At 43.0% G+C, this 23,592-nt stretch overlaps 1 protein-coding gene across 3 annotated transcripts in view; it reads right to left on the reverse strand.

Moving 5' to 3' along the window:
* The window catches only part of LOC143961965 (NACHT, LRR and PYD domains-containing protein 12-like), a 161,933-nt gene that overhangs the window by 131,141 nt on the left and 7,200 nt on the right, over positions 1–23,592 (reverse strand). For all 3 annotated transcript variants that reach the window (XM_077471306.1, XM_077471305.1, XM_077471304.1), the window contains exon 2: positions 11,859–11,926. In XM_077471306.1, the coding sequence (XP_077327432.1) occupies positions 11,859–11,895 (37 nt within the window). In that variant the 5' untranslated portion in view covers positions 11,896–11,926. The remainder of the gene's footprint in view (positions 1–11,858; positions 11,927–23,592) is intronic.

Genomic DNA, 23,592 nt, shown 5'->3' on the forward strand with positions numbered 1-23,592 from the left:
TTCCCTGTGGTAATCTCATATGATTGCCACCATAGTGGTAAATTACCTCTCAGATGGATTAATATTGGGTGCAAACACCTAGGGGGGCTAATAAAAAAACAAAAAACAAAAACAAAAAACATCACCTTTGTGAATTATCCCTATAATGTGTCTAATATGTTTATTTTCTATGATCATCAGCTCCATCTAGTGGTCATAATGCCATATCTTACTGGTTGAGGTATTTCAAGAAAATAATGTATTATGAGCTGATGATCATAGGAAGTAAACCTATTAGATAAATTACAGGGATTATTAGTGATGACTGTACAAATGACACAAACTCATAGTAATTATTTTATATACAGACCCCCTAATGTATATGTATGGATGATCATTTTAAACATCATGTTTATTGATTGTTTCATAGTAAACTAAAAGAAAAATATAAAAAGTTTTAAAAAACCTTCCTCCCTGAATAATGAGGAGTCTGATCAGTGTGAACTAAGAACTCTGATTACCCCCAAATCTCCCAGCAGTATGTGTCATGTGACACGGGGCTGTTTTCTCCTTAGGATTATAGACAAAGGATTCCCCCGACCACTACACAAATAGCCCCAAAAATTGGGGACCTCCAGTCATAATGGATCACTATAAGTATAGGAGTTATTCCTGCGCCTAATCAGGAAGGGGAATAGTTTTTTAGTGCCGCTGCACACACTGAATACGGGGTACCTGAACCCCAAAGAATCAAGAAAGGTAAGAGAGTAGTGGTGCGCAGTACTAACTCAGGAAATATTGGCCTACAAAATCTGTAGATACTATAGATGCAGGTGTTTAAATGCTAGGTGTGTGGCCACCCAGACCAAAAAATGTATTGGGAGCTTAATATGTACGTTCTATGAGGGAGCGTGCGAAAACCTCACCACTATCACATAATAGTGTTTGGGATGTATATTGAAGTGATATAAAAAAAAAAAAATATATAGTGGTAAAAAACTAAATAATTTCTGATGTGATTTTTTAGGGTGAGCATAGGACTCTAAAATAGCAATGCTAAGCAGTAAATAGGTCCGTTCTTACAGCATCCCATAGGTAAAATCAATATATAAGAATTGTGATAAAAAATATATTGCGATTTGTTGCGACTAATCCAATCGCATAAAAAGTGCTGGTGCTAAGTGATACAATAAACGTGTTGCAATGTCTACTACACCGTGAACAACAATGTATAAATACACAATTATTAACTAAAAAACAGTTTAGTGCAAAAAGAAAAAAAGGAGATAGCTACTTGTGATTAGCAAAGAAATCGCATAACGTGCCAGTGTTAGACAAATTGAGTTGGATGCGTATGGGTGTCTCTTCACCCTATACTAGGTAATAACTGCAGTGAAGTGAGATAAATTCATGCAAAATTGGCACAGAAAAAAATTGAAAAACGCAGCATTAAAAACGCATAAAAAATAAATGTTACAGGTGAAAAAAACTATCTAACAATAATGCAAGTGAAATAGTGCTCAATGGTCAGAAACTATATGACATATACATTCCACAATAACGTGTGTAAAAATTGTGTCCATATACAACATGTGCGACAACCAATAGCGATTATATCCAAAATCGCATCAGGTAAAAAACGCATGCAGTACTGGTGTTAAGTGCTATATGAACTATAGCGATCTGGTCGGTGGTGATAGTAGTGAAAAATATCCCACGTGGTCCTGTGTACTCAGGATATGGGTGTCCCCTTACCTTACAGCTGTAAGGTAACAGCATGTAACATATATATCCTCAGGGTTCCTGGTGGTCTTTATCCCACGAGGTCTTGTTACTGTGTCCCCGTCTCTTGCCTATTCCGCTGTGTGGTCACTTTAAATTGGTTGTTCAGCGATGCCCAGTATAGGGGAGGGGATGGTTACCTCAGCAGGTTATGTAGGGGATTTAAGCAAATAAGGAGGAAGGGAGCCCCATAGTGTAGTATTTATGAACAAAGTTTCAATTTATTCAAGAAACAAAGAGATACTCACAAACAAACACAGTTCAAGCATAGAGTATAAACGAGCTGCGAGCTCGATTGCGTCACTTCCGGTAGCGTCCCGACGCGTGTTCGTCACGGTCACGTGACTTCATCAGGGGATCCCCTGATGAAGTCACGTGACCGTGACGAACACGCGTCGGGACGCTACCGGAAGTGACGCAATCGAGCTCGCAGCTCGTTTATACTCTATGCTTGAACTGTGTTTGTTTGTGAGTATCTCTTTGTTTCTTGAATAAATTGAAACTTTGTTCATAAATACTACACTATGGGGCTCCCTTCCTCCTTATTTGCTTAAATCCCCTACATACCCTGCTGAGGTAACCATCCCCTCCCCTATACTGGGCATCGCTGAACAACCAATTTAAAGTGACCACACAGCGGAATAGGCAAGAGACGGGGACACAGTAACAAGACCTCGTGGGATAAAGACCACCAGGAACCCTGAGGATATATATGTTACATGCTGTTACCTTACAGCTGTAAGGTAAGGGGACACCCATATCCTGAGTACACAGGACCACGTGGGATATTTTTCACTACTATCACCACCGACCAGATCGCTATAGTTCATATAGCACTTAACACCAGTACTGCATGCGTTTTTTACCTGATGCGATTTTGGATATAATCGCTATTGGTTGTCGCACATGTTGTATATGGACACAATTTTTACACACGTTATTGTGGAATGTATATGTCATATAGTTTCTGACCATTGAGCACTATTTCACTTGCATTATTGTTAGATAGTTTTTTTCACCTGTAACATTTATTTTTTATGCGTTTTTAATGCTGCGTTTTTCAATTTTTTTCTGTGCCAATTTTGCATGAATTTATCTCACTTCACTGCAGTTATTACCTAGTATAGGGTGAAGAGACACCCATACGCATCCAACTCAATTTGTCTAACACTGGCACGTTATGCGATTTCTTTGCTAATCACAAGTAGCTATCTCCTTTTTTTCTTTTTGCACTAAACTGTTTTTTAGTTAATAATTGTGTATTTATACATTGTTGTTCACGGTGTAGTAGACATTGCAACACGTTTATTGTATCACTTAGCACCAGCACTTTTTATGCGATTGGATTAGTCGCAACAAATCGCAATATATTTTTTATCACAATTCTTATATATTGATTTTACCTATGGGATGCTGTAAGAACGGACCTATTTACTGCTTAGCATTGCTATTTTAGAGTCCTATGCTCACCCTAAAAAATCACATCAGAAATTATTTAGTTTTTTACCACTATATTTTTTTTTTTTTTTTTATATCACTTCAATATACATCCCAAACACTATTATGTGATAGTGGTGAGGTTTTCGCACGCTCCCTCATAGAACGTACATATTAAGCTCCCAATACATTTTTTGGTCTGGGTGGCCACACACCTAGCATTTAAACACCTGCATCTATAGTATCTACAGATTTTGTAGGCCAATATTTCCTGAGTTAGTACTGCGCACCACTACTCTCTTACCTTTCATAATGGATCACTGGACCATCTCAGAAAATCATATCCATCAATGATAAATAAAATCTGAAGACACGGGAATGTGATGGTGGAATTAATGAAAAACTCCTGAACTCTTCTAATGGGTGAAATGCAATAATGTAGTGCAAATAGTAAGAACAGTACTGATATATTGTAAAAAAAATACAAACAATACAACAAATGTGTGTATACTAATAACCGTGATAGAGTGACTAACAACTAAACAAGTGCAATCCAAAAAGTCAGTGAAGACTAGGAATAAAAATAAATCAGTCCCAAGGATCAATAGATCAGATACAGTGGTTCATATGGTAGATAGACAGAAGATGATCCAAAGGGCATCTGAGGACAGTGACATCAGACGAATATACAAAAGGTGGATACTCTTACCAGAACCAAGGAACCTGCGTGTGGGCAACACCAGGTCTACCGAGCATAATCACTCATGTGGATGTGGATGTTGATTGTTGCGCTCTTTGGCGCAAGTCTGATGTTTTATCTCTCCCTCCTTCTTTTGGTTACGCCACTGATTTTATGCAATGTGCATTTTCTGTCTTTTGTTGTGGCGCACGTGTGGTTGGTGCTATGCGATTTGCGGGGCCCTACTGTGGCGCGTGCGTGGTGACTTGCGGATGGCCACGTACACTCATTTGCGTCACTTCCGGGTAGGATGGTCTAGCCACGCCTCGCTTTTGGGGCTTGTATTATTCCAAGTCAAGCCTCGTTTTCGGGGCTTATGCCATTTTTCTTTATATTTATGTTGGATAGGGCCCTCTCTTGATTGGCTATATTGGGCCCTACAGGGCCAGTAATTTAGTCAGTGATTGGCTAATATTCACCACATGTTCAGAGGGCCCGTTTTCTCAGGCTTTTTGCCCGTTTTCACTGCATTTTTCAGAACCCTGATTACAGTGTGATCCCATCCCCACATTCCCGGTGTTCCCGGCCATTGGTTAGGAGGTTTAGTACAGGGTGAGTGATTGGTTTTCTCATTGTGGGGTGGGAGCATAGTCTACCATGTGATTAACTTCTTCCTATCAACAAATTCTTTGTTACTAATTATTGATTAAGGTCTTTGATTGATGTTACATATTCTATAGTTTATATAATATATATGTGCAATATGTGGGAGCAGTTAGATGCTCCAGTAGAAGTCCCCTGGGATGAAACACGTAGGACGTGGTTTCTATGTTCCCTATATTGCTTTTATTATTGTGATCACTATTTTTATTCCTTCATTTTTGTATGCTGGTTTTATGGCAATAAACAGCCAAACTTGTATTTTGGAAAGAGGGGGATAAGTTGCGCTAAGGACCCTAAATTGTTACTAAAGAATCAAAAGGCTGCACCAAAGGTGAAGACCAAAAATCGTAGTGATAAAAGGAGGGGCTGCCACTACCTTACATATTCAACCTAAAAGGTAGAAAAACGTAAATAAATGCTAAGGGGTAGTAACGGCGCTCGTCTGCTGGTAGTAATAACTGCAGGAGACTCCCCTGCTGTTAATTGCACCTAGTCCCTGCGGGGATCTATTTCAAATCAAAGGGTGTAACTAAAGTGAAACATAGTTATTAAAGTGCTTAATGGCAATTTTACACACATACATAAAATTATAAAAATAAAAATGCAAATAAATATTCCACATGTGCAAATAGATAGCAATATGAAACATGCATAAAGATATTATAGAGATTCTAACTCACATTTTCACAAAGATATTATGTGTTAGTACAGAAACTTCAATACACTTACTACAGTGTTAAAAGTGCATATATGCATTTGTGCAAAACATACATTAAAAAAAGTGCTAGGTGCTTATAAAGGTGCCACAATATCAATATCAACCGTGAAAAAAGTGCTACGTGCTTCTAAAAGTGCCACGATATGTAAATCCAGTCCTTTGCACTTTGTAAAATCGCTAAATGGAAGCGTGCAAGTTATAAGTTGATACGGAAATCCAACGGCAGAAAAAATTATATCAGAAAGTCCTTCTGGAACAAAAGTGACAGTGTGCTTCAATGTTTAGTGGATTCCTGGATTGCAACCGGTGCGATTTCCGTGTTTAAAGACAATAATCCGCACTCACCAGCTCCCCCGCCCCTTAAGGGGTTAATGCGCCTCCACAGTGTGAGCCCCTGTGCCGCTATATAGAGCTGGTCCGGTTACCATCCAGTAATTATCCTCATTGAAAATAGAATGGAGCAAACATAGTGTAATCCAGTTTTAAAAACAAATTTTATTGAATGCATAAAGTACTACTCACAAAATAGAAGATTAAAACAGCGCCTCAGTATGTATGCAAGTCACAGCGTTTGAATTCACCGCCGCCATGAGAGAGTGTGTACACCATAGGCCACACCCTACGCGTTTCGTCATTGGATTTCCGTATCAACTCATAACTTGCACGCTTACATTTAGCGATTTTACAAAGTGCAAAGGACTGGATTTACATATCGTGGCACTTTTAGAACCACGTAGCACTTTTTTCACGGTTGATATTGATATTGTGGCAACTTTATAAGCACCTAGCACTTTTTTCAATGTATGTTTTGCACAAATGCATATATGCACTTTTAACACTGTAGTAAGTGTATTGAAGTTTCTGTACTAACACATAATATTTTTGTGAAAATGTGAGTTAGGATCTCTATAATATCTTTATGCACGTTTCATATTGCTATCTATTTGCACATGTGGGATATTTATTTGCATTTTTATTTTTTATTTTTATAATTTTATGTATGTGTGTGTAGCAGGGTCTCTTTAAGGACTATAAAACTACTGTTCCCAGAACCCCGCTGGTTCCCAGGATGTTTGGAGTTATGCCCCAGAGACTCATGGGGGAGGGCATATAAGGAGGGGGAGAGGCCTAGTTTGCTCTTTTTTTTTGGACACCCCCCCCTCTCCTAGCAAGAGGAGGTCTGTGCTGAACTGCTGGAGGCACAAGGCCTGAAGCCTGAGCCTTGTGCTCTTTTCCAAAGAGCCCTCTGCCAGCCTAGCTGCACCTGAGAGACATTTTCTCATCCTTGCTGCAGTACACCAGAAGGATTGAAGACTCGGAGGTTGGTGGATTCCTGTTCCTAGACGAATCGGCGGAGGAAACGGACTTGGACTTGTCCAGGTGGTGAGAGCTGTTTAAAGACAGATACTTTACCTTTACTATTCGTTTGGATTACAAAGTTGTTCTTCAAGTGCACCACCGAAAGATTGCTAGCGAATATTGTTTCACTGGACTTCCATCTAGATCAGTCAGGCCTGACTGCATAGGTAGATAGTGCTGGGTGTTAGTTTACCCATGCGGGGAAGTAGCTGAAAAAGGGCAGCGCTAGAGTTGCATAGCAATACTTTATTATGCTGATTACTCTGTTTATCTTTATTACTGGTTACTACAGGGACCTGCTTATGTGTTGCAAACCAAATGTTCGATTCATGTTATTCCTTTTATAAAAACAACAAGTAAAGTCAGTTATATACTTTGAAAGATTGTCTATGAGCTTGAGTTATCCACCCACGCACACACACATATTTAGAGTATAAGCGATTTAATGTGTATTGCTAGATACTAACTGTGCCAGAGTGGGTAGAGCAGATTGCCAGGGGGGGGTTGGCGGAGCTGCGCTCAGGGCCCAAACCAAACTTGCGGCCCTCTTAAGTGAGGGTATCGCTATATGTGTAAAATTGCCATTAAGCACTTTAACCACTTTCAGACCGGACCATTTTGCTGGTAAATGACCAGAGGTCTTTTTACACTTTGGCACTGCGCTGCTTTAACTGGTAATTGCGCGGTCATGCAATGTTGTACCCAAACAAAATTTGCGTCCTTTTCTTCCCACAAATAGAGCTTTCTTTTGATGGTATTTGATTGCCTCTGCGATTTTTATTTTTTGCGATATAAATGTAAAAAGACCGCAAATTTTGAAAAAAAATGATATTTTCTACTTTTTGTTATTAGAAAAATCCAATAAACTCAATTTTAGTCATACATTTAGGCCAAAATGTATTCAGCCACATGTCTTTGGTAAAAAAAAAGTCAATAATTGTATATTTATTGGTTTGCGCAAAAGTTGTCACATCTACAAACTAAGGTACGTTTTCTGCAATTTACGCAGCTTTTAGTTTACGACTGCCTATCTCATTTCTTGAGGTGCTAAAATGGCAGGGCAGTACAAAACCCCCCCCAAATGACCCCATTTTGGAAAGTAGACCCCCTAAGGAAATTGATAAGAGGCATGTTGAGCCCATTGAATATTTTATTTTTTTTGCCTCAAGCGATTGAATAATGACAAAAAAAAAAATTTTTTTTTTTTTTTACACAAAGTTGTCACTAAATGATATATTGCTCACACATGCTATGGGCGTATGTGAAATAACACCCCAAAATAAATTCTGCTGCTTCTCCTGAGTACGGGGATACCACATATGTGGGACTTTTTGGGAGCCTAGCCGCGTACGGGGCCCCGAAAACCAAGCACCGCCTTCAGGCTTTCTAAGGGCGTAAATTTTTGAGTTCACTTCTCACTACCTATTACAGTTTTGAAGGCCATAAAATGCCAAGATGGCACAAAACCCCCACAAATGACCCCATTTTAGAAAGTAGACACCCCAAGCTATTTGCTGAGAGGCATGTTGAGTTCATGGAATATTTTATATTTTGCCACAAGTTGCGGGAAAATTACAAACTTTTTTTTTTTTTTTTTTTTTTCACAAAGTTGTCACTAAATGATATATTGCTCATGCATGCCATGGGCATATGTGAAATGACACCCCAAAATAAATTCTGCTGCTTCTCCTGAGTACGGGGATACCACATATTTGGGACTTTTTGGGAGCCTAGCCGCGTACGGGGCCCCGAAAACCAAGCACCGCCTTCAGGCTTTCTAAGGGTGTAAATTTTTGAGTTCACTTCTCACTACCTATTACAGTTTTGAAGGCCATAAAATGCCAAGATGGCACAAAACCCCCACAAATGACCCCATTTTAGAAAGTAGACACCCCAAGCTATTTGCTGAGAGGCATGTTGAGTCCATGGAATATTTTATATTTTGCCACAAGTTGCGGGAAAATTACAAACTTTTTTTTTTTTTTTTTTTTTTTTCACAAAGTTGTCACTAAATGATATATTGCTCACGCATGCCATGGGCATATGTGAAATGACACCCCAAAATAAATTCTGCTGCTTCTCCTGAGTACGGGGATACCACATATGTGGGACTTTTTGGGAGCCTAGCCGCGTACGGGGCCCCGAAAACCAAGCACCGCCTTCAGGCTTTCTAAGGGCGTTACAGTTTTGAAGGCCATAAAATGCCAAGATGGCACAAACCCCCCCCAAATGACCCCATTTTGGAAAGTAGACACCCCTAAATTTAGGGGTACACTAGTGAGACTAGGTAATAAATGGCGGGTGCCCTGAAACTATAAAAAAATAACTAACCAACCAGCGTCACCTGTAACAGTTATATGGTGATCACTGGTGAAAGGGTTAACTAGGGGGCAATCAGGGGGCTTTATGCGGTAGTATATGGGGGTCCCTGGCGCTATAAAAAGCTGCGGCGAACCTAAATACCTACCTGCCTAACTAGCGTCACCTGTGACACTAATACAGCGATCAGAAAAACGATCGCTTATTAGGCTGGGTTCACACTGGAGCGATGCGGGAACGCCACGAATGCGCGGCGGGTTCCCGCATCGCATGCCTCCCGGCGGCAGTTCACACTGCCCTATGCGAACTGCTGGGAGTGTCAGTGAAATGTTACTGACACCCCCAGATCAGTTCGCATATCGCAGTGCGATCTGCAAACTCGGATCGCATGGTGTGAACACCCATGCGATCCGATTCTGCTGCGGGCCAAAAAAAGGGTCCCGTGCGAATTTGCGGCGGGTGCGGCGGGTGTGGCGGGTGCGGCGAATGGCTGAACTCGAATCGCACAGAGATCGGATGTGATTTGCACTGCAGTGCGGTGCGAATCACATCCGTTCTCATAAACCGCTGCAATGTGAACCCAGCCTTAGTGACACTGGCGACGGGGGGTGATCACGGGGTTAAACCTTTATTGGGGGGGTTAGGGGGGTACCTTAGAACTAAAGGGGGCTAACCCTAACTGCCCTAACAGTTATTAGTCACAAATGACACCCGCCGGGTGATCAGGGAGTTAAACCTTTATTAGGTAATAAATGGCGGGTGCCCTGAAACTATAAAAAAATAACTAACCAACCAGCGTCACCTGTAACAGTTATATGGTGATCACTGGTGAAAGGGTTAACTAGGGGGCAATCAGGGGGCTTTATGCGGTAGTATATGGGGGTCCCTGGCGCTATAAAAAGCTGCGGCGAACCTAAATACCTACCTGCCTAACTAGCGTCACCTGTGACACTAATACGGCGATCAGAAAAATGATCGCTTATTAGGCTGGGTTCACACTGGAGCGATGCGGAAACGCCGCGAATCCGCGGCGGGTTCCCGCATCGCATGCCTCCCGGCGGCAGTTCACACTGCCCTATGCGAACTGCTGGGAGTGTCAGTGAAATGTTACTGACACCCCCAGATCAGTTCGCATATCGCAGTGCGATCTGCAAACTTGGATCGCATGGTGTGAACACCCATGCGATCCGATTCTGCTGCGGGCCAAAAAAAGGGTCCCGTGCGAATTTGCGGTGGGTGCGGCGGGTGTGGCGGGTGCGGCGAATGGCTGAACTCGAATCGCACAGAGATCGGATGTGATTTGCACTGCAGTGCGGTGCGAATCACATTCGTTCTCATAAACCGCTGCAATGTGAACCCAGCCTTAGTGACACTGGCGACGGGGGGTGATCATGGGGTTAAACCTTTATTGGGGGGGTTAGGGGGGTACATCAGAACTAAAGGGGGCTAACTCTAACTGCCCTAACAGTTATTACAGTCACAAATGACACCAATGCAAAAAAAAAAATGACATTGGTGTCACTGTGACTGGGGGGCAGGGGTAATTGGGGGGGTGATCGGGGGGTAAAGGGGGGGTGTGAGTGTGCCTGGCATGTTCTACTGTGTGTGTAGAGTGTTGGTGCAACTCACCGATCCGCTCTCCTCCGTGTCGGAACGAAAAATACCGACACGGAGGAGAGAATACATCACTTCCTCTCCTGTGTTTACATTACAGGAGAGGAAGTGATGTCACGGGGGATTCCTATTCGTCGGGAGCGATCGCGAGGGGGTGGCCATGAACGAATGGCCGTCCCCTCGTCCGGGATCGCTCCCGCACGAATACCGACCGCCGCAGGCACCGGGCGGGGGCCCGATCGGGCCCCCGACCCGCGGGAGGCAAGGGACGTACATGTACGCCAATATGCCTGCCCGTGCCATGCTATCGACGTACATCGTCGTGCGGCGGTCGGCAACTGGTTAATAACTAGGTTTCACTTTAGTTACACCCTTTGATTTGAAATAGACTCCCGCAGGGACTAGGTGCAATTAACAGCAGGTGAGTCTCCTGCAGGTATTACTAACAGCAGGCGAGCGCCGTTACTACCCCCTTAGCATTTATAAACTTGTATTTTGAGCTAAACTATGGGAAGTTGTTGTCCTTTTTGTTTTACATATGTTCTGCTCTGTGGGCCCTTTTTTTGATTCATTGCTTGGAGACTACCCTTCCACCTTTGGATTCCCTTGAGAGAGGATTGGAGCGCCTGAGGTTATTGCGGATAGTTCCTCCATTGGCTGAAAGACCAACAGTCCCTCCATTGGCTGAAGGACCATCTGTGACCTGCCGTATTATTCCTGAGAGATTGAGGATTCATCAGTTTATGCTCGGTAGACCTGGTGTTGCCCACACGCAGGTCCCTTGGTTCTGGAAAGAGTATCCACCTTTTGTATATTCGTCTGATGTCACTGTCCTCAGATGCCCTTTGGATCCTCTTCTGTCTATCTACCATATGAACCACTGTATCTGATCTATTGACACTTGGGACTGATTTATTTGTATTCCTAGTCTTCACTGACTTTTTGGATTGCACTTGTTTAGGTGTTAGTCACTCTATCACAGTTTTTAGTATACACACATTTGTTGTATTGTTTGTATTTTTTACAGTATATCAGTACTGTTCTTACTATTAGTGCTACATTATTGCTTTTCCTTTGTATATGAATTTTGTCACATTCGTGTGTAGCAGCTGTTCTATTTATTCTTTTCACAGGTTAGCGTAATATTTGTTTTCTTGTATTACACTCTTCTAATGGGTGGACTGACCAGATGTCTACAGGAAATGCCCAGACTATAGAAACATAAGATTTCTATCATCTAATTCCAATCTCTGGAGATGTGAGATGGAGGAAAACGTTGGAAAGGATTGTCAGGATCAGCAGTCATACCTTGTGAGGAGGAGGATGAGGAGGAAGAGGTCGCCATGACATCAGGAGATGATCCGAGATGACATCACCTGGAAGGACCACAAAGAATAATCAACTCATTTGTAGTGTGATGAATGGAACCAATTAGGAGCATTTGTTTCCTTCTGTGGATAACAATTGGCTTTCTGGCTGTCCAATTAGAAAGTATTAGCCTTGGATGGATTTCTGTCATTTACAACCCATAAATGTGAGGGTCAATCAGAACCTTCTACTCGGCATTCATCTAGTTGGTATATCGGGGTCACAAAAGAATCCTACCCTGCTGAGGGCCACAATTTATACAGACTTGTATTTTTAGGTGTCACTTCCCAAATCTGTTCCATTCATAGCCAAGACTGGTACTAATCAGCTCCAAAGTATCAGCCAGTAAGATGTCTACAGAGAGGTCAGGTGATAAAAGAGAAGACCCCAAAAATGGAAGCCGTGTGTGGTCAGCAGAGACCTCCATTCACTAATAAGATGCTTCCAAGAGGATTCTTCAGGAAGGTCGGTATTTATTCATCATAAAAACAGGTTAAAACACAAACAACACATTGTGTGGCTCTTTAGTGGCCACTTTGTCAGGGAGAGGTATACAGTACACTTTAACCACTTCCGGACCGCCCACCATTGTTATACATCAGCTGTTTGAAGAGCAATATCATTGTTATGGCAGCAGCTAGCTACCATAAGATAAGGTTTAAGATAAAAGTGTGTTGTAAATTTATGAAGAAATAATAAATTTTGCTCCCAAAAAGAACACTCCCCCTCCCATCAGAATTAGGTGACTTATTTATATGACCCATTGAAAAGCTGGGCAATCTATCTATCTATATAAACATTTTATGTAGTAGGGATTAATCAAAATCATGCTAAGCGTATTTTATATTATGTTGGTTACTAGCATCCCTGAACACTAGATATATATATTTGTGACAACATATATAAAAAACGAATACATATTATAAAAATAGAATATATTAACTTAAAGAGATAAACTCCAGACACATGTGAGACACCTGGTGGCTGAAGGTGCTATTACCTTAAAATGATTGGGCCCCCAGAAATGGTGAATTATAAAGTCTTGCCTACCAATGAAAAGTAAGGAACACATACCTTTTGGGCAGAACTTAATATAATTTTATGATCTCATTGTCTGAGATGGTATTTAGGAGCAAGTACGATGCCATGGGGGAGGGAGGCTCAGGGACACACCCTGAGGGGGACACTGGGAGATACACACACTCCTAGACAGACTGACAAGCATGCACCATGCATGAATACATATTTTCACATTCATGAAGATTCCTGAACCTGATCATTGGAACTCGGAGGTCACAAGAAGTAAATCCTCTTTAAGAGTATCCATTTTGAAAGACACGGCAGCCATCTTAACTCTGGTAACCAGCCATTAGGAGCAGTAGCCATCTTGGAATGGGTAATTATGTCATGTTGATTTTATCATGTACGTTCTCTCAAATATTGATGTATTGAATGCAATACTATTAATGAACGTTCTCCCGAATCAATAACCGCCTTTTAGATTTTTCTCTAAAGATTACATTTTTCATTATATTTTTCTTTTTTGCATAGTTGCCACATTTATTGACAAAACAACCTTCTAATTTATTTCACATTATTAACCACTTACTTTCCTGCAGTAAGGTTATTGATTCTACTGAGAAGTTATCATGGTGATATTATGTCCAAGGAACTACGTTCATTTTACGGGTGTTTCCATTAATTGTCAAGATGTTCATGTGACGCAATCGATATTTAAAATCATGTAAATATTTGTTTTTGTCAACCAATAAATGTAACTATTTTGTATGATCAGTTGTCTCCGTGAATACGTTTCACATGTATAGACTGTGTCATATAGATTGATTTTGTATCTTAAAAATATCCTCGTTAAAAACGACTTTATTATAAATACTGTGTGGGAAACTGTTCTTAAAAACCACAACAAGTGGTCTCTGCAACAGATTCACCGCAAGATCCCTTTTACCGGTGGTGGGAGAGGTCCCCACTCCTGCCACGCTCCGGTGCCCTCCACCACTTACCGGAGCCATTGGCGGCGGCGGAGGCGATCAGATCCTTCTTGTAACCTGACAAGGAGACTAGTGAGGGGAAGATGGCCCCCATCCGTCTCCATATCATTGCTGGGCAGAAGCGACATCAAAACGTCACTTCTGCCCATAGCTCTTAAAAGGTACATTGTTTTCATTTTTTTTTAAATGACAAAATTATTTTTTATTGCATTTTACTATAAATATGAAATCTCAGGTCTTTTTGACCCCCAGATCTCATATTTAAGGGGTCCTGTCATGTTTTTTTTTTTCTATCACATTCCTTGTAATCGGAATAAAAGTCACACAAATTTAAAAAAAAAAAAAAACAGTACAAAAATAAAAAGGTAAAATAAATAAGAAAACAATAAATAAACGTACCCTGTCCCAGCGAGCTCGCGTGCAGAAGCAAACGCATAGGTGAGTAGCACCCGCATATGAAAATGGTGTTCAAACCACACATGTGAGGTACTGCCACGATCGGTAGAGCGATATCAATAATTCTAGCCCTAGACCTCCTCTGTCACTTAAAACATGCATCCTGTAGAATTTTTTAAACGTCGCCTATGGAGATTTTTAAGGGTAAAAGTTTGTTGCCATTCCACAAGCGGGCGTAATTTTGAAGCGTGACATGTTGGGTATCAATTTACTCGTGTAACATTATCTTTCACAATATAAAAAAAATAGACTAACTTTATTGTTGTCTTGTAAGACCGCTGCTCAGATACGGTGTGACAGAAAGTATTGCAAAGACTACCATTTTATTCTCTAGGGTGTTCGAAAAAAAACATATAATGTTTGAGGGTTCTATGTAATTTTCTAGCCAAAAAATGTTTTTAACTGGTAAACATCAGAAAGAGGCTCAGTCCTTAAGTGGTTAATGGATGGGATCTGTGTGTGTCCTTCAGACCAGACTATTCTGTGTACAGTATACTGATATGTCAGGTTTTTCTGATATTAAATTATAATAATTCATATGAATTCTGAAGGAGATATGAAGAATAACCTTCTGATGAACCGCAGGTTACAAATGTTAGAAAACGAAAGACTCTGAGAGTCGGCTGCGAAAGGAAAGTTTGCATACAGAGCAATTAGTTACTTAATCCAACAGACAATGTGTTCTAATGGTCCTCACACAACACCGGTATAAAGAGGATTTATTTTTATATTAGATATTTATTAAAACCTTTTACAAGTCCAGCAAACAAAATACAAAAGAGTCCGTTAACAAAGTGCGACATAAGAATAAAGTCATGTAGGAGAAGGAAGAAGGAAAGCGTTCAGTACACGTCTCTTGTGTATCACTTCCATATTCACAAACCTCAATGAGAAGAAGATTATAGATGAAGGAATTACAGACAAACATGTTGTGATGTATACTTAGCAGATTATTAGTAAGGGAAGTAATCAGGGTAACAAAGGAAAGAACATATCAAAGATTAACAGAGTAAGTAGTGAAATAAAGTATAGAACAATAGAAGATTACACAGTGTCCAATCTGAACATGCAAAGGCGAAGCATGTCATAACAAATACATGATATTATTACAATTTGTTATTATTTCACCGATTGCTCAGGTTTTCCATTTTTTGTCAAACCAGATATTTTTCTAATTGTAATAGGTTGGCACTTTTACAAGACAAATGCAGAGTACACACGATCAGCCTTTCCGGCAAACTACTACTTCCCGACGGACTTTTGGCGGAGTTCCGATGGACTTTCAGAAAGAACGGACTTGGCCCACACCAACAGACTAAGTCCGGTCGAAAGTCCGTTAGTTTTGAACGTGATCATGTAAAACGGAACAAATAGCCAATAGCTTCTCTTGCGTCCATATTTTTAGTCCATTGGATAGATTTGAAACATGATCTATTTCTAGGTCCGTCGGATTCCCTCCCCCCCCAAAACGATCGGACTAGCCCACACACGATCGGACCTAGTTTACCAGAAAATCTGATCATGTGTATGCAGCAGAAGCCTCAGGTCACATCTATGTGGTTGAGTTTGAGTTTGATGCAGTTTTCCGTTGCATTTTGCATTTCTGAACACGTGTTTTTGTTGCATTTTTTAATGTGTTTTTTGTTTGCATTTTGGCTGTTAAAGAGTCGGTGGCTGCCACGTCCTTAACAACCGATGACTCAACAGCTGTCAGCAGAATTCCCTGCTGACAGCTGAATGTAAACAAGACCGCATAAAAAAAAAAAAAAAAAAAAAAAAAAAAAACACAACAGCTTTCCCCCCAATCCATACCAGACCCTTATCCAAGCATGCAGCCCAGCAGGTCAGGAAAGAGGAGGGACAAAGCAAGCAGGACCAGAAGGATTTTCCCCCTTAATGGCTAGGCCATTATTTGCGATACAGCACTGCGTTACTTTAACTGACAATAGTGCGAGCATATTCACACATACAGACGATGGTGGAAGACCATTGACAGTGGAAACCTTCCCGTGGACACAGCAGATCTGTTTGCTTTTTTAAGGATGTTCATTCATGCCTGCCGAAGAGACTGACCACTTCATGTCGACTGCATTAACGTTCCTAGTAAGCAGATCTGCGTACATGGGAACCATAGCATAACCATACAAAAAATATGGCCCACTGAGCCATGATAGAGTATGACTCATGTCATTGGTAGCGGTGGGAATGTGCACACAATCGTATTCAGAGCCATGTAATTAGTGTTCAAATAGGGGGCTGGCCGCATGGCTCTGAATACGACCATCTGCACACGTCACTATTGGAATTCTATTTGAATATATATGTGTAAGATTGGTTCTTTTGAAAGAATACAAGTGTCTGATTGGCTGATTCTGAAGCCACCATCTTCATTTGTTATTCATGTTTACAATATAAATAAAGCAGTAGATCATTTTATTGCAGGACTCTGCTAAGCTCAATGTGATACCAGCATCTGTCTGTGTTACTTTGAGATATACAAGCGCATTTTTCCTGGCATTATATAAGGGAGCTGCATTTGTGCTTTTAAGCACAAATAAATTATTTGCTTATAGAAGAAGCTTAAAATTTCAAGGACAAGATCTCCATTCTGCCTTTCCTCACTGCGACCGCAGGTTGCTGGCAGACATCGAGTCCACTGAACCTGCGGGCACGCCCGCAACACCGCCTGCACGAGCTGATGAACAATGATGGCGGTTCATACAGGAGAGCCTGCTGGGGCGATCATTAAATAGTTAAAACGAAACAAAAAGAAAGTCCCCCAGTGTAGATCCAGCATCAATCACACCATGCGCTGCCCCCACCATCCAATTCCTAAATACTTAAGAGGCAGGGCCACCAAATGACATCACATGGTGGCCTTATCCAATTTGTGACATCATCAACCCAGCATGACCCATTCAATGGGGCCCCAAACTTGACTAATATCCAAAATCTGGAAGTCAAAAACAAAACCTCCCCAGATGTTACTGTGGTCACTTCCTTGACTAAACTCCGTACTGAACTCAAAGGGTTGATGGTTCAGCAGCATGATAAATACCTTCCGTCTCTAAAGATCCACTATCTTGCCCAAAACAACAAATCAGGGAAACTCCTGGCTACTAGGCACAAGACATAGGGCACAATCCACTAAGTGATATGTTATTGCATTCAAGTATGCTGCAATATATCTTACAACGTTAAAAATTCACAAAGAAACTCTCATTATAAACTTGCAAGTATTATACATTTTAAAATAACGCATGAAATCATGCGGTAAGTTATCACAAGCATGTTGGGGTGAACGGTTCACCTTTTCCTGAACACCTGAATTTGCAGGGTTTTCACCGAGTATTATCCCTGCCAAACACCCTTCAATGCACTGAGTGCTGTAAAATGTAATCTGTGGGCAAAGCTTTGCTCAATCTGGGTGCAATGTAATCTGGTTGTTAAGGAGAGGGGCCAGGAAGCTGGCTGTGGTGTCCTTAGCAACCGATGAGTCAGCTCTCTATGGGTTTCCCCACTGACAGCTGAAGAAAAAAAAAAAACAGCCATCAATAGAAAAAAGTGAAAAAAATGGTGTACCAGGCCCTTATTTAGGCATGCAGCCTGGCAGGTCAGGAAAGGGGGGGGGGGAGATCAAGCAGCCCCCCTTCTGAACCATACCAAGCCTCAACATGGGGGGTGGGGGATTTGGGGCAGAGTGGCTTCTGCCCACCCACCCCAAAGCTCCTTGTTCCCATGTTGATGTGGACAAGGGTCTCTTCCACACAACCATGGGCTGTGGTGGTGGGGGACTGCAGGTTGTAGGGGTCCCTTGTATAGGTAAGGGCGGGGTCACCTGGCAACATTACCTGGTGGCCCTACCCCCTTGTGATGTAACTTGCCCAGCATGCACCAATCCATGACATCAGAAGGGGCGTGTCAGGGCTGGGCTGAGCCCTTCTTTCTCTGAGCTGGCTGCTTAGCTGTTGGCTAATTGCCAGCTCCTTTCTCTCTATAGTGACTCAGCTATTGGTGATCTGCTGGTCCTGGCTACTTAAAGCCATCCAGGTCACTTCATCTCTGCCTTCACCTTTAGTCACATCTCAGACTTTCTCCTGCGTTCCTGTTGAAGACTTGCTCGGCTGATGTCCCTTCTGGCTCCTGATCTTGCTTGCGGTACTTATACGTTGATCTCTGGCTCTGACATTTGCATTGGCTGGCTACCCGATCTGGTTAATGAACTCTGGCTATGGGTTGACTAAGCTTACTCTGTTTGCCTTTTTATCAGTATTAAACAAGTGTGATTAACTGTACTTCTGTCTCAGTCTGATTCATGGTTTCTGACAGTAGGCGCAGGCCATGAATTCAGAAGATGCAGTCAGTCCACTTGTTGGTAATATTTTTTCCAGATTGGATGACCAGGATCACCGCATGGATCAGTTTGCCATGGCGTTACAAATGCTCTTGAATCGCATGGCTCACCTGGAATCTTCCTATGGCTGCTCCAGTACAACGTGTGTTGCAGGCTGTCCCTGCTGCTGCTCCAGTCTCTGTGCAGGCACCCGCCTCGAGTATTAACTTTATAAGAGGCATGTCTGGTTTCTGAGAGGGCCTTGGCAAACCCTCTATGGAAGATGCAAAAACCTGTGGTCCTGAGTTACCCAGAATATGTGGCTTCCTTCAAAAGGGTATTTGACATTCCCGCACGCTCTGCTTCTACTGCCAAGAGCCTCATGTCCATCAGGGTACGAGAACTGTTGTGGATTACGCCATTGAATTCCGTACTCTGGCAGCAGAGGTTGCCTGGCACAATGAGGCCCTTGTGACTGCCTTCTCTCATGGTCTCCCGGATAACATCAAGGATGAGATAGCAGCCTGAGATATACCCACTGAGCTGGAGAGGTTGATCACATTTGCCATGCCATCACATTTGCCATCCTCATTGACTCCAGACTCAGAGAAAGACTCATTTAAGGAGCGATGGCGCAAGCCTCCTGTACATTTGTCTCCGAGCTTTGCAGTCCCACTTTTGCCTCCCTCACCTCCCATGCCTCCTGGTACCGATTCGGTCTGTGAATATGAACCCATTCACTGGGGCTTCAAGCGTCTCTCTGCGGATGAGAGAGCCCCTAGGAGGGAGATATTGTGCCTTTATTGTGGCCAGGGTGGTCACTATTTGAAATCTTGTCCTACCCATCCAGGGAACGCCCAAACCTTGAGGTCCTGTCACGGACAGAACTTAGGTGGCATTTTGTCTCCAGTTTCCTAGAAAGATAAGCCCCTGGTTTAGGTTACCCTGTCTTGGGCTGAGTCATAAATCGACATACAGGCTCTTATAGACTCTGTGCCTGCAGGCCTGTTCATTGATGCTGCCTTTGTATCGAAGCACTCGATTCCACTGCAGCTGCGTGATATTCCACTTGCTATTGAGGCTCGACGGGAGACCTCTAGCCTGACCTTGTGAATCATGAGACTGTTCCATTGTTCATGGCTGTAGGGGCTCTTCACCATGAGATAATCCAATTCCAAGTTATTTCCACACCTAAGGTTCCACTGGTTATTGGTTCACAACCTTACTTTTTATTGGTTTCCGTTCTGAGGTTCTCTCTTGGTCGCCACAATGCAGTTAGTCATGCTCCCAGAAGGTAGTCAAGGTCCTGTGCACCTCTTCACTCTCTTCCCTGCCGCAGGATTAACATAATTTTAGCAATGTCTTTGACAAAGGTCAAGCTGGTACTTTGCCTCCACACCAGTCATATGATTGCGCAATTGACCTTCAACCTGGTGCTATACCCCCTCGTGGCCGGGTTTACCCTTTGTTGGTCTTAGAGGATAAGGCCATGGAGGAGTATGTTGCAGATGCACTTTCTCAAGTTTTCATCCGCAAATCCTCATCTCCTGCTGGTGCTGGTTTCTTTTTTGTGAAGAAGAAGAGTGGTGAACTGAGACCTTGTATTGATTATAGGGATCTCAAATGTTTCACGATTAAGAATGCCTATCCCATCATTCTGTTGATTATGGAGTTATTTGACCACCTCAAGGGAGCAACGGTTTTCACGAAGCTTGATTTGAGAGGGGCATACAATCTCGCCGGGATTAAGGAGGGTGACAAGTTGAAAACTGTGTTTAATACCAGATCAGGTAATTATGCGTATCTCATAATGCCTTTTGGCCTTTGTAATGCTCTGACAGTTTTACAGGAGTTCATTAACGATGTCCTCCAAGATTTCTTGCAGTTATGTGTGGTGGTTTATCTCGACTAAATCATAATATTTTCCAAGTCCCTGGAGAGCCAATAAACAGATGTCTGTTGTGTGCTTCGGAGACCAAGAGAGAACAATCTCTACTGTAAATTGGAAACGTGCGAATTCCATTGTGAACAGGTTAAATTCTTGGGCTATCAAGGTGCATGCACGGAAGCTACTAAGATGGCCGTGATCCCTATAGAGCTCCGTGCCACCACGGCCCTGCTAACGCCCGCTACAGCCTCCAGAACACTGGCAAGCCACACCAGGATGCCTAAGCAGGGGAACACCCCGGGAACCCATGGATGTCAGCAGCCAGTTAAACACCGCTCCAGGCCCGCTCAGCTATGCTAAAATGGCGGCCCCCACAGGAGGGAGAAACTCGGCAGAGGCAGCTGATGAGTCCATAGCGGACCAGAACATGGCTCCCTTGTCCTCTCCAGATACAGCAAGCTCCCCACTGACCATGCCGCCCTCTCCCACATCCATTGAATCACTGCTAGGGAGATCGTTATCAGGGATCCCCACAACACCTATGCATGATCCCTTTTCAGGCCGGGAAGCCTGTGTCAACTCTCCAGCCCCCACTGACTTCCCATTTATAATAGCTGTCTTCTGAATGCAGCCCATATCACCTCATCCATTCATGCAGATTTGCAGCAGCTGGGGCTGAGGATAAATGTCATAGAAAAAAAGGCTGATCAGTCTGTTGCTAGAATAAATCAAAATTCAGCCAGCATCCATGACATGCAGGACCAACTGGAAACTACCCTTTCAAAGATCGATGACCTGGAGAACAGGTCCAGACGGTACACTTTCAGGATACGGGGACTCCCTGAATCTGTGAAAGACATTCATCAAGCAGTCAAGGCCCTTGTCACGGGCCTCATCCCAGACATTGCTGACCACCACCTGGAAATGGACAGAACTCATAGGGCATTACAGCTCCCCCCTGCTCCGACGGACTTCCCAGGGACATTATAGTCAAACCTAATTTTTATTTGGTGAAGGAGGAGGTGAGGAGAAAATCAAGAGGTTCTTCGGCTCTCACTTTACTGGGTCATGCAGTCCAGATATTTGCTGACCTCTCACCCTACAACGTGCAAAAAATAAGATCGCTTAAACCACTACTCCAAGTCCTACAACAGAAGGAGATGTCGTACAGATGGTTGTTCCCTCTCCACCTGAATTTTTCCTATCGCAATAAAGGATATGGCTTCTCATCCTTTGTGAAGGGCAAATGCCTACTTCTTCACCTTGGCCTACTCTCCCAGGAACATCTTCCCTCTCCACCCAACAAGGAACCCTCCTCGTCATCAAAACAACCACCTCCTGTTAGCCCCCTGCAGCCCAACTGGTTGTTGCAACACTCCAAGAGGTCTAAGAATGCATTGCTGACATGACTGACTGGTCTGTCCACTTCCCTAACCCAGGGCCCTGGCTTAGGATTTCCCTTCTCGCTCGATCCAGGCTATACCCCATACCCCTTGGAGATCCGCTTTTCCCTGATGCACCCCTCCCTAGAGTCTTAGTGGTCTCTCCTCCCTTATTTTGGGTGGCAGAACGACAAGATAGATGCCTCTTCTGGGAGTAGGTTGGGGCAGCGGGGCCAAGTCAAGTAGCCCAGGAGTGAGACTTTAATTGTTCCTAGTTTCAGAGTTGCTTCTTTAATTATATTCTGTTTCTCCCATATTATATGCCATTCTCTCCAAAAACGTATACAGAGTCTTGTAGTGTTCCCATCAAGATGTCGTTTGCCTCTGGGCCCACATATTCCATTCAGCGCCTTCTCCATATCGGGCACTCTTAAGCTGGGCCAGAAGGTCAGGAGGGGGGATCCCAAGGTGGGCTTTGAGGCAATTTATTTTCCCCACACAGAACCGGTCTTTCCCGGGGTCTCCTGTTGACTACGGGGGATGCTCAGGGGAGCGGCCTGGGGTGGAGAGTCACCGTGTGGGATTTTGAATCACATATTACTCTTTTCAAGGGTGTTCTGTTTATTTTGTAATGTCACTGTTTATTACTAGCGGAAGGACCGTGGTGGGTCAAGTCCTCTCTGGGAGGAATAGGAGACTCTGACTCAGAGTACTCCTGATCCTTCAGGTTATGAGGAGGGTGCTGGCAGGTCCGCACCCACCCTGAGGGGGGGGGGGATGAGGGCCTGGGGGGCCCATGTTACCATGCTTTTTTAGCCAATACAATTGCTGCAATCCTTACGCTTAATAATTTTTCTTCTCATTCTTTCCTTGCTTCTCCGTTTTCTACTTCCTTCGTTCTTACTTCCAGGTGTACCCGGAATTTCCAAACTATTCGATCCAGGGCCAGGGTGTTGGTTCATCCTCTGAAATGGTCACTCCTTTCGGAATCATCAATAAGAGAAGGTAAGATCTATACCGGGCTTGAGATACTCTCACCTTTGATCCATTGATACAACCCCCATCCACCATTTTCAAAATTATCACTCACAACACGCAGGGTCTCAATTCCCTGATCAAACGCAGAAAAATATTCCAAATCTATCATGACATGAAGGCTGACATTCTCTTCTTACAAGAGACACACTTCCCTGCCACCCATAGACCCTCCTTTTTACACCAGCACTACCCACAATTCTTTTTGGCTTCCGCAGATAACAAGACGAAGGGAGTAGCCATTTGCTTCTCCAAACACATCAAATTATCCCAGACAGAGGTAGTCACAGATCCCCTAGGTCGATCCATTCTAGTTTCGGGCGCCATAGATGGGGAAACCTATACCTTCATATCGTACTACGCCCCCAACAAGGGCCAACAACGGTCTTCATGGGAGGGGACTCCAATGTGGCATTTGAATTCTCCATAGACAAAACAGTGTAGGGGAAACCCAGACCCAAAAGCCCCTCGAAATAGAGCACAAGAATAGCCCACCTACTGCAGGAGGCATGTTTGGTGGACGTATGGAGAGAGCTCAATCCACGAGCAAAAGATTATACACACACTTCTT

The sequence above is a fragment of the Lithobates pipiens genome, unplaced genomic scaffold, assembly GCF_037356315.1.
Source record: "Lithobates pipiens isolate NorthernLeopardFrog02 unplaced genomic scaffold, aLitPip1_a1.2 Scaffold_8, whole genome shotgun sequence".
In the NCBI taxonomy this organism is placed as follows: domain Eukaryota; kingdom Metazoa; phylum Chordata; class Amphibia; order Anura; family Ranidae; genus Lithobates; species Lithobates pipiens.